Source organism: Heliangelus exortis, chromosome 2 (genome assembly GCF_036169615.1).
Source record: "Heliangelus exortis chromosome 2, bHelExo1.hap1, whole genome shotgun sequence".
NCBI lineage: Eukaryota > Metazoa > Chordata > Aves > Apodiformes > Trochilidae > Heliangelus > Heliangelus exortis.
The window spans coordinates 140,834,774-140,846,837 of record NC_092423.1 but is presented as its reverse complement, the minus strand read 5'-3'; the positions used below and the strand labels follow the sequence as shown (position 1 = coordinate 140,846,837).

Below are 12,064 nucleotides of genomic sequence, written 5' to 3'. Positions count from 1 at the left end.
ATCAAACAGGAAGCAATTAAGGTGAGCCTACTACAAAGTAGCCCGCAAAATACATAGCTGGGTCCCTAGAGCGGAATAAAGGTCATGCCCTGAAAATGCAGTTGAACACATGTGGAAGGAATGCAGAGCCCATATGCTGAGAATTGTGCAAAAATACAACACCTCAACTTTACTTCCAGCAGGCAGATGGCCACGGCCAAGGCAGACATTGCTACAACATTCATGGAGACACTGGTGGCAACGCAGGTTAAACCAACATAGCACATTTAGACTTAAGGATTTTATCTACTTGAATTAATAGAAGGTGGGGGGAAGAAACTCAGCTCCTCCAAGCTGCAAACCCACCATCCTTCCCTCTCACCTAACTCCCCCTTGACTTCCAGCAGGTCACTGACACAATGAGAGGGAGAGGGAAATCATGGAAATAAGCATCTAATGACAACAATGGGAGACAAAGCAAAGTCTTTACACAAGATTTAGCTAATTATATTTTGGGCAAATATTTATTTATCTAAAAACAAAATAAAAATTTTTAAAAGAAAATGTATTTAAATAAAAAACAAAATTGTGAAATGTTATGGCACAGAAGTTCAAGACAAGTATAAATCCAGTTGCCACAACTGTTGCGTATTAATGTTGCACATTTTTCTATAAAGACTTTATTAAAGGTATTTACATGGCAATAAGATGTGTAAATATATACAGCAATCTGGGGACAACTTTTTGCTTTTTGATTCTCGTATGAAAAAATGCCTTAAATACAAAATTTTAAAAGAAAAAAAGTTGAAGAGTTCATCCCCAAGCATGAAGAATGTCCCATCATCCCTTATGCCCAAAGTATCAATTATGAGGCAGTTTTGAGGTTCTGGCCAAACCCTTTGCGAGATTCAGCCAGGGTTGTGTAGTCTCAAGTCAAATCGCACAGCATGCAGTTGCAATAGTTCCATCTCAGTGGACTGTTGTAGTTCATAAGTGATATTAGAAACATTAATATTTTATGATGGTTTCAGTCTAGTTTGAGTTATTCTAAGTGATGCCAAAGAGAGTTCCTATGCACAAGAGTTCCTTAGCTGCTCAAGTTTGTGTTTCAACTGTTCTCTCCTCCGCCTCAACTGCTCTTTCTCTGCGATCAGTCTGTGTTCATCTGACTGGATGGAGAGAACGTACTCCGTCGCTTTTTTCAGGATGACAACCTTGGGTGCCTTTTCGTTGTTGGCCACCTCAGGTATCTGGTCACGCAAGGCAAAGAAACTCAGCTTCAGCTCATTTCTCCTCTGGCGCTCCAAGACGTTGTGTGTTCGTCTCTTGTCATTCTCTTCCGAATCTGATGTGCGAGGACTCGAGCATTTTCGGTTGTTGCTGATCTGTTTGAGAACTCTGCCACTGTCCAACTTTAGCCGTTTTGCAGCTGGGTATTCGACCTTAGTGGAGGGAGGAGCGGCATAATTGTGCTGATGGATGTTGACATGACACCGTTTGAGAACCAGCGGGCTGTGGTGGGGCTTACTGTGCTCTTCTGATGTGTCTGTGCTGGACTCTGTGCTAGACTCCGTGCTGGATTCAGATTCATTCGCTTCAACTAATGTAACAACATCAACTTCCTCATCTTCCTCTTGTTCTTCTTCTACAAGGGGAGAAAAAAAAAATACCCATAAGGTCATCTGAGCAAATACTCAAGAGTGCAGTATTTGTAAGGAAGGTTATGCTGAGCTGGAACAGTGAGAAACCCATTGACAAACCCTTCCTAAACCCATTTGATGCTGCTGGACTCCACACTTTCCTCAAGAGCCTCTCCTTTAAGGAAGCAACGTTTTAAGTGCAATAGGACACAGAGACTGCGCTCCAAACCCTGGCGCCCTGATTTCAAAAATTGCAAAGATCTTGCGTAATTCCAAGGAGCGCATGAAAGATAACAGGAAAGTTTAACCTCGGTTGTCAGCAGTACGCCCGCAATAAAGCTCCCAGACTCAAGCTGCCCTTAATTAAGGATTTAGAAGGCTTTGGCCACGCCTCAGAAGAAAGCTTACTTAACACACATGTGTATTCAGAGACATTTTCTGAATCTTTCTTGATCTGCTGATTAGTGGCAAACCCAAGAGTGGTGAATAAAAAAAAAAAAAAAAAAAAAAAAAAGAGAAGGCTGTAGCACTTTGCTTAAAAACTCAGTTTCAAACCAAATTTATGATGGACTGGAACGCGCTGTCAAATACCTAAGGAAGTATTTCTAAAACTTTCCCAGCCCCATTCACTCCTCTGCAGTCACTTTCACTAATACCTCCCTGGCTGTACATTCCCCCCGCGGCTCTCTGGCGGGAGTTAACTCCTTCCCGGCCCACGGGTGGCACTGGGAGCCAACTTCCCCGGGACACCGTGCTGGAGACCGACTATGACCCCGTTATGAAAGTTTCTCCCCTGCTCCCCCTCCCTTTTTTTTTTTTTTTTTTTTTCTTCTCTTTTTTCTTTTTCTTTCCCTCTTTCATCCCTCCCCCCCTGGAGGGAAAACTGGGCTGGTTTTCCAGGAAATAAACTCGTAGGGAGTCTCTCCCTGCCTCGCTAACGTGGCATTTAAAAAAGCCCACGCGGGGAGGGAGGGGGAGGAAGGGAGGTGAGGAGAGAGGCGGTCGGGGGGCCCGTCTCCCCAGGAGGCACTGGGCACAGCTTTACACAAACACATACCCGGCTACATCACCCTGCCCCCCCGAGCACGCGTGGGCCCCACTCACCCGAGTCGCTGCTGGTGGAGGGCGGCGTGTCGACGCCTAGCAGGGACGCGGGGCTGGCGCCGGGCGGCCCGGCCCGCGGGGCCCGCTCGCTAAGCGGGTAGGGGAAGACCACCGAGGGGTCGATGCAGTCGGCGGCGGCAGCCCCCAGGTCGTGCAGGTAGAGGCCGGCCGAAGCGGCGGGGGAGGGGGCGAGGCCGGGCGGCTGCGTAGGCGGCTCCTCGGGCTGCGGGCCGGGGCGAGCGGCGGGGCCCCCCTCCCGCCGGGCCTCCTGGTAGAAGGCCAGCTTCTTGGAGACCACCTTCTCCAGCTTGGCGGCGGCGGAGAAGCCGCTCCACATGCAGTCCTGGATGATGATGGACTTGACGAAGGACTCGTCCTCCGGGTCGCAGATGAAGCTCTGGTTGACCATGTCCCCACCGAGGAGCTCGGTCACTATCTCCAGCTGGTCGGCGGTGGAGGGGAAACAGGAGGCGGCGGCCAGGCTGGAGCGGCGGCTGGGGGAGAGGGGCGGCGTGGGCAGCAATTCAAACTTCTTCCAGATGTCCTCGGACGGGGCGGGGGGCTGCAGCTCGCTGCCTCGCTGCTGCGCTGCCAGGTAGAAGTTCTCCTCCTCCTCCTCGAAGTAAAAGTACGGCTGCACGGAGTCGTAGTCATAATCGTAGTTCTTACTGGGGAAGCCGGCGCTGAGCGGCATCGCGGCTGCTGGTGCCTGCGGGCGGGAGAGGGGAGAGGGGATGAGCCGGGTGAATCGCGCTCCGCCGCAGGGATCGGCTCCCCCAGGCCTCGGAGGAGCCGCCGGCCCCCCCGGCGCGCACCGCTCCCTCCCGGCTCCCCAACGCCCTGTCGGTGGAGAAACGCGCAGTCGCGTTTAGCAATTTAAAAAAAAAAATTACAATAATAAGAAATAATGCACGACCTCCCTTCACTCCCTTCTGAGCAGAGCAGGGCAACGGGGCGGTAAGATCTGATCTACCCAGGGGTCGACTGGCGGCCTCCGAACCACCCTCCCCGCGACGGAGACTCCCACAGAGAGGCTCCCGCAGCTCGGCTCGGTTCCCCGCCCGCCGCCCCTTCGCGTTCACACGAGTCACCGATTCGGAGCAGCTTCCCTCCCGCGGCCGCAGCTCCATCTCCATCCCGTGCCCCGGGAGCCGGGCGGGAAGAAGCGACGAGCGCCCGGCAGCTTCCTGCCGAGAGCCAGGCTCCCCAGCCAGCCACCCACCTGGGCGTGCTGGCAATGCACGGGGACGGGCAAGGACCTTGGCAAAGTTTGCCAAATCCTCTCATATAAACAGATATCTACGCATATATATACGTATATTAGCAATACATGCAATAACCATAACCTTCCCGCGCATACGCGGGAGAAGTAAATGCTTCCCTCCTCCCTATCCCCAAAATGAAAGAAAGAAAAATAAATCCGAGAGCAAGGAAAAGGATGGGAAACGCCGGTGCCCCGGCTGAGGAGAGTGTCCCTGGGGAAGCACCGTCGATATCCACGTCCGCGGAGCGCAGCCCCGCCGCAGCCCGGGTGTCACCAACCCGTGTCAGTCCAAACGGGAGAGCGAGTGATGGGAAAAGCAGAACCCCGCAACTCACCGGCTTCTCCAACGCGCCAGCTGCGAAACGTAGCGAGGCAATTATTGCAGGAGGTACGGGGAACAACAGAACAAGGGCAAAAAAATATAATAAAAAAATTAAAAAGAAACGCCGGAAAGGAGGAAAAAAAAAAAAAAAAAAAAAAAGACAAAACGTCGGGAGAATGTAAATCTCTTCTTCCCACCACGTTTTAAAAAGAACAACACACGCAGCAGCGGAGCGAAGCCGCCTTCTCGGCGTGCAGCAGATTGTAGGGTCCAAGGCAGCGCGGCGCGCTCTGTCCGGTACAATAGAAGTTTACTTGCTTTTCCTCCTTTAAAGCGCCGGCGAGAGGCGGGCGGGAGCTGCCGCGGGGGCGGGGGCAGCACCGGAGGGCCCTGCGCGCTCCCGCCCTCCCGCCCCTGGCTGTCGCGCACCCTGCGCGCTCCCGCCGCGGGGAGGGTGCGCCGCGAGGGGGCGGCCGCACTGCTCCGCGCCTCTTCTACCCTCCCTCTCGCTGAATGCGGAGAGATCCGCGCCGGCGCTGTTGGCCCAGCCTCTGCCGGGAGGGAGGGAGGGAGAAGGGCCGGGGGGAGGCGATGCAGCGCTCCGCGGGCTTTTTTATTTATTTTACTATTGGTTTTTTTGCCTTTTTACTACGAGCCGCACAAGGAGAGGTCGGAAGTAAACATAGTAAGAAAAAATAAATAAATAAGAAAACCCTAGTAGGGATTAAAAGGCAGCTTCTCGCCCTTCCACACCTCCCGCCAGCTTTCCAGCAGGCAGAGCACGATGCCCCCCGATGGCGGCTGCAGGGGAAGGGGCTTCACCTTCCCCTCTACTCTCCTTAAAGGGGCTTCGTCGCAAACCGAGGGCCAGCGGCCGCGCTGAGGGAGGGGGTGGTGGCCGAGAGGAAGGCATTGACTCCTGGCACAAAGAAGCGTGTGTGGCTCGGGCAGCCCCTGCCCCGGTCGCCGCTTGATTATCCCGCCTCTGCAGGCGCCTGCAGAGGATTAAACCGGGAGAAGGAAACTGCTGGGGGGCGGAGGCAGAGCCCCACGGGGGTCACCTTGCAGCAGTGCTTCCTTTGACGGTCCCACGGGTGTGCCCACACCCCGGTCTTTTACCGCCCCTGCTATGATCCCCACCGGCGCCCTATCTCCACCCCGGGGTGAACCCTTCCTTTTGGCCTCGAGGCTGCTGTAGTGCCCCGACGGGGCGCTCTCCTCCCATCGCTGCGGGTCCCACTGGGACCCCGATGCCGCCAAACCGGCAGCTGCCAGTGCCCCCCACGGAGACTCCCGGCTCCTTCCCGCCACACGGGCGGGCGCGACTTCGCTTTACGCACCTGCAGTTCCCCCGCCGCTGAGCTGCGCCCCGCGCATCCTGCCCACCCCCTCCGCCCCGGCGCTGCGAGGGGCTCCGCACCCCCAAGGACAGCCTGGAGTGTTCCCCCCCACCCCAGAACGTTTCCAGGCGGCTGTCCCGTGCCCACCACGGGCATCACCACGTTTTGGGTTTTTTTTAATCCTCTATGTATATTTATTTATTCCTCCTCCACAGCTTATTCCTAAGCACAAGCCTTGGGGTTGTGATGCGGAACCGGGGCCACCCTGTGAGGCGGGAGGAGCCCCTTCCCCACCCCCGGCCGGGTGCGGGGGGGCGGCCCCGGGTTCCCACGGCCGCCGCCGCTATCGCGGGGACATCGCGCCCCCTCCCGGCCGCGCCGAGACCCCGCCCCGCACCTGCAAACCCCCGCCCCGCACCTGTGGCCACCCCCTACCCCGCTGCGACCTGGGCTACACACTCCTAACCCTCCCCACCCCCCCCCAAAAAAAAAATTCTCTTCCCCCCTCCCCTCTCTTTTTTTGTTTTTTTTTTTGGTTTTTTTGTTTTTTTTTGGCAACTATTTCTGCTGATCAGCGTTTGCAAACATCAAACTCCTCAACTCCTCACAGAGCAAGCTGCAAGAAAAATTTGGACCATTTTCTCCCGTTCTGTTGGTCAAAAAGGAGTAAAATTTTAGGGAGAAAGGGTGGTAAACAACCAAGAGCTGTTGTCTAGTCATGACGTATATGTTTCACCTACTGGCATTTTCAGAATCAGATTTACTCTTGCTCTGAGATGGCTTAGAATACATTGTTCTATTTAAAAAAAAACATCACCCCCTGTCTGTAGTAGACCTTGCTGTGAATGGAAATAAGGCGCCTGAAGCCTGGCCTGGGTGCAGACAGAAAGGTACCAGATCCAAATTAATCCAATGAAAACTAGTTTAAAACAAGTGTGGACGCTTTCATCTGTTTAAGAACAGCATCAGGATAACGAGATACACAATAAATGTCCTCAAAATTGTAAAAGCCATTGAAGTTCAGCCAGAGCTGGTAACAGTAGAAATGTTCTGAAACTAGTCCAGTACAGATAGCGTTGAAAATTATAGTCCCATTCGTGATTGCAATATAATCATAGAAAGAGCAATTAGCTGTAGTATCACAGAGTATTATGACTGCAAGTGAGGAATAAGTAACATGAGCAGATGGACTTTTAAAATACCCTGTGTTCGTATGAATAGAAAAACAGGAAAGAGGACTGGAATAAATGGGCTATTGGAAGATATAGCCTTCAGAGGAAACAGTCTTTAAAATATTCTATGACTTCTTCAGGTCTCATGCAGACTGTAAGCTTGCTTCTTCTTGGGGAGTCAGCTCTGAGGTCTGCCAGCCCAACTCTTAGGCTGTGTTTTAGCACAGTTTAAGAAAGATATTTCACTCTGATATCTTATGTTCAGCCCCAGCTGTAAAAGAACACAGGCAAGGTACGAAAACAGTAAGTATAAATCTTAAGAAAAAAGGCCATTTTGACAAAATAGCTGTTATAAAAAGAATAAATATAGAAATATAACATTAAGGAGACAGAAAATTCAATATGATTGTTTTGACACGATGGGTTAAGTGATAAATAGGAAATGGAAGGGGGCCGGGCTGAGCTGAGCCCTGGGTGGAATTTATGTGTGATGGGAGAGTGAGAACCTGTGAGAAGCAGAAATGAAAGCAAAACCTGAGAGAGAAGTGGAGAAGGTGGAAAAAGCTATCACACCTCTCTGTATCTGGAAACCCCTGAGAAAAGTCAAAATGTTGCACGTGCCTATGCCACATACTGTGTGTTTTAGTTTCGGGAGATATCTGCAATTTCTTTTTCAGTGGATGATAAGCCATATAATAATTGTAGGGCCACCATGAACTTGTAGCTATCTTCAGAAATTTCTGCTAAAATATTAACTTGACCTCTCCACAGCTTTGCAGATTGTTGGTCTTCCACTGGTGAGCAACAGGAAAGTACTAACTGGATATGAATTATTCCCAGAAAGTCCTAACCTCTTGTATGAGAGATTTACCCAAACGAGGTCTTTGCACTCAGAGCCACTGAATAGGCTAGCACACCATTGCATATCTGATAGTCCAACAAGTACCATCTCAGTGGACTACCTCAGTGTGAAGGAGCAGTGCAGATATCTGGGAAGGCCACTGTCACTTGTCTGTGTAGCTGGTGAAAAAAAGCAACTGAAATACACCTCCTGTTGAAGACATAGAGGGACCAGCACCACTGCCATTCTCATCATTACTGTCCCAGTATAGAAGCCCCAGCCATGAGCTGGATGTCTTCAGAATGATAATACAGTCTGCAGGAAACAGCAAAGTAGTTTGTGGTTGATTTGTCATGAGTAAATATGAAAGAGAGGATCACAACAGTATATAAAAATAAAATAAGATAAAATACTGCTAGTTTTAAACCAGAAATAGGGCATATGAAAGAGTACTCTCTCACCTGCTGTTGGTATTCAAGGCTGGTTTCATCATCACCTTGTAGATGTCGACCTTCAGACCATGATGTCATGGGGTCAGTGAAAGTGAGATCTGGTATAATTTATTTGTTTTACTTTCTCACATGTGCCCAAGTGTACTTGCAGCAAACATGACAGTGTCTCTGCACCATGGTTCTTATAACCTGCCAGCCTGTGATCCTCACTGGGGAGAAATTCAAACCATTTATTCCCAACAGGAAAAGGAAAATACACAGAAAAAAATTAGAAAAAGACTAGATCAGGAGAGGGATGGGGAAAGGTGTGATGTTGATATCAAATTACTCCCTCGCATTGCAGTGAGTACCATCTCCCTCACAGAACTGAGAGGAAGTCCAGAGTTAGGACTCTTAATTTTTTGGTAGTTAAAACTGAACATTTTATATTTTGACCCTGCTTCAGAGTTAATTTTTTAATCTGACAGTGCATATGAAATCAAGACTTTAGTGGAACTGAAGCATTAAGTGCTTTTAAAGGCAGTCTAGCATCACACAGGTCTGTATTTGTTCTAACTTTTCTTGAATACAGAGCATAAGATCTTTCTCACCAGATTTGGTCTTTCCATGGTGTGCAGGGTAAAAATACTGCAACTGTTAATTTAATTTTGTTTACAGACTGTTTCACTCACTTTGCAGTTCTTTCAAACCATTGCGGTTACTTGGGTATCAAATTTTTGTTTACTTCCAGACAAGGAAACCCTTGATTAGTTTGTTCTAAACTAGATAAAAAAAAAATAATATTCAGATGTGTATACAACTATTAAAAAATCTAGGCAGCTAGGTAGTGCTACATATTTTTGTTCCTTAACTAAATTACCTGTAAACTAATCTAAGTCCCATTGAAGCAAGTTCCTAAAATACCAGTAGAGTTTGAATCAGCCCTTCCTACACAAATTAACACCTTTTGACATGGGTTACTGGGAGGGACAGAGGTAACACCAGTAGTTTGGCATTCCTTGATACAAGATAATTTTGTCCATCTGTGGATTATGGGTGAATTACAGGAAATCTGCACTGATTTAAGTGCATGACAAATGAGAAGATCTTCAAGGCTCTTGTGAAAGATAAACAGTTATTTTTGAAAGTCTGGGTAATTTAAATTTCTCTTCAAAAAGAAAAAGAAGAGCTGTCTCAGAACAATCAGGCACAAAAGGCCAGTCATGCATCCCCAAGGTCTTCACATTCTCTGAATTTTATGCTGCAATTATCAGATTGTCAAGACATCCCAGCTCTGCTTGATTAAGTCCTCTTTAAAGTATTAAGCCTATTTGCAACTACTTAAAGCACCTTTCAGGTACCAACACTCCCAAGACTTTATTTAATTTTAAAAGCCTTGCTCTTTAGAGCTAAGATGGGATCAGAGCCTCTCCCATTGCCTTGCTCCAGCCCTTCAGGTTGAATGGTGAGAATTTCTGATTGATGCTCCCTGTTCTGTGCCCTGTGCAAGACAGAGTATCCCACATGAAGCAGCAGGAATGAGCAGCTCCATGCATGTGGAGACATTTTTCATATTGCACCAGCAAGTGCAGAAAGTGTCCCTTGGCTCTGCATAAGGGATCTGCAGAGTCAATGCTCCAGGAGGAAGGAGCTCCAGAGCACCAGTGCAGCTGAAAGGAAGGGAAGTTATTAGGCATTTTTTTTTTAATTGGAAGTTATTAAGCAGTTTTTAAATTTATGTTGAAGAAAAATAACCCCCTCCTCTAGCAACTTCCTTGTAGGTTTGATACGAACAGGGAGCTTGTCATTGTTCTTACTGCACGTCCTATGGAGGCACAGCTTCAGAAATATTTGAGTGTGTCAGATATTATCTGGAGGAAGGAATGTGTCAGCTGACAGCAAAGCTGGAAACTATTGAAACTATTGTCAGCTGGGCCATTATTATAATTATCTCTTGTCTCTTTGATAATTAATATCCAACAATCTTGTCCCATCTACAAACAGGGGAGAGTATATAATCCTTCCAGGAATAATGCAGCTGGTTGCAAAACAACTGCTTTAAAGATGAGGCAACTGATCCCTACCTAATTAACAGCTTCAGCCACAGGAAAACATTTGGGAAAGGAAGTAGCCCCAGAGAGGCAGAATCAATGAAAAAGTAGACATGTATGGGCTTTGGAAAACAGTGGAGACTGGAGATGTTGCAGCAACCACCTAGGTGGTTACATCTGAGTTTTTGGGAGGTGGAAGAATGCATGCAAGCTACTAATCTAAATAAATGCAAAGTCCAGAGCTCTGTTTCAAGATGCTGGTGGAGAGTGTCTGAGCTCCCTTGCCTGGCTCCATGCTGAGCAAGCTTATGAATACTCTGGAGTTTTACACACCTTGCTCAGCAGTGAAATGATGTTCTTGTTGCCAACCACTACAGTAATCCTGGAGTTTATGTTTGACCGTGTATTTACGGGAGAGAAGAAGATGAGCTTGTAGCCTCCACAGTCAAGGACAATTTTTTTTCTAGTGCTGTCCTAATGAAGTTAATTTTTCAGCTGCACTCAACCAACATGGTGCTGGCTCCAGCACTGTGAAATACAAAGTAACATATGAGCACATCTGTCCTCTGCTCAAGTTACTGTGGTGCTGACACAGCACATCCATCCTGTTAGTGTGATGCTGACACCTTCCTCACTGTCAGCCCTCTGCACAAAGCCTTTCCCAGTAACTTCTCATGCCAGCAGGGACCGTACCATCAAACTGAGTCCTTAAAGGCATCTGATGGTTTCTAACTCTTCACACCTGGAAGCCTTTTGATCCAGTCAGCTCTTAGTCTCCTAACAATGCCACATGGCCAATAACCCAAACTTCTCTTTAGTTTTACACTTTGTAGTTCATTCCGAACAGATTTGGGGATTTGTAGCCAGGTGTAGCAATAGTGTTACCTTGGCTAGATCAGAGCTTGCACTTTCCAAGGTTTCTGGGTCCTAATTGTCTTAGGTCAGACACCCAGAAATAAGGGATAGCACTGAGAAATGTTGCCAAACCATCAGTGCTGGTCATGTCAGCAGGTTTCAGTCATGCAGTATCACAGCCTTTATGTTCTTCCAAGCTCTTTGTTTGATTTTTTGGGCATTGTTTTTGTTACTTTCCAAATAGTTCAGCCTACCAGCAATCAGAGCAAATTCTGAACTGTTTAACAGCACTTAGACCAGGCATCTTGGGGAGGTGAAGCATTCTTATCTGTGGCTGCTCCTGCATTTCGAAATGAGCATAGGAGAGAAAAGTGCATCCATGAACATTTGCTGCCAGTATGGATTTAAAAAGCAAAATGCAGTCAGAAAGGCTACTGAAAACCTACTTCACTTGGCCGATAATTCAATTTGTTGATAAGAAAGAGGGAGTGTTTTGTCTCTCTGTATCAGATAAGGGACTTATCACTCCCTGCACTGTTGATGATGAACATGTTCATCTGGCAGATAGTGGCAATAAAGCCACATCTCCCCTTTGCACTGCAAGACATATGCTGCATCAAATGAAATTAAGGGAAATGGATTTAAAGCACCTCTCTGTAAATGTTTTTTAAACCAATTTATAATTAACCTCTGGAACCTCCTGCTGCATTTTTTTTCTAGAAAAGGAAATAGCATTTTCCTTAAAATTGATATTCTGTGTAAACAATAATACAGGAAGATAAAAAGTGTAAAAAGATGGGAGAAAGAATGTCATTGCTAAGGACTAGAATTGCCTAATTTAAAAGGTGTGCTGTAATCAAAAGTGCAAGGTTGTATTTTCTTCTTACATGATCCAAATATAGCTTGCTGCTAGATACAGATGTATTTCTGGTCTGGTTGGCATTTTTTCCTTATTGTGCAACCAAAACTACACGCCATTGGGGCCCACTTTTGCCAGGAGTGCAAGCAGGGAGGGATCTGCTGTCACAGCTGTTTTCTGAGATGTTTAAAACACAATTTGATCCT

At 47.9% G+C, this 12,064-nt stretch overlaps 1 protein-coding gene across 1 annotated transcript; it reads right to left on the bottom strand.

Moving 5' to 3' along the window:
• Window positions 1-475: 475 nt before the first annotated feature.
• On the bottom strand, window positions 476-4,617 carry MYC (MYC proto-oncogene, bHLH transcription factor). The gene is made up of 3 exons (XM_071738378.1): window positions 4,323-4,617; window positions 2,724-3,432; window positions 476-1,624 (listed from the first exon to the last, which is right to left on the bottom strand). The coding sequence occupies exons 2-3, from the start codon at window positions 3,415-3,417 to the stop codon at window positions 1,050-1,052; spliced, it is 1,269 nt and encodes a 422-aa protein (XP_071594479.1). The 5' UTR covers window positions 3,418-3,432; window positions 4,323-4,617; the 3' UTR covers window positions 476-1,049.
• Between the last annotated feature and the right edge of the window lie 7,447 nt (window positions 4,618-12,064).

Coding starts and splice junctions, on each gene's coding strand:
- MYC (XM_071738378.1), bottom strand. CDS start 3,417: ATGCCGCTCAGCGCCGGCTTCCCCAGTAAGAACTACGATTATGACTAC. Junction 1,625..2,723: donor CTCCACCAGCAGCGACTCGG/GTGAGTGGGGCC, acceptor CTCCCCTTGTAG/AAGAAGAACAAGAGGAAGAT.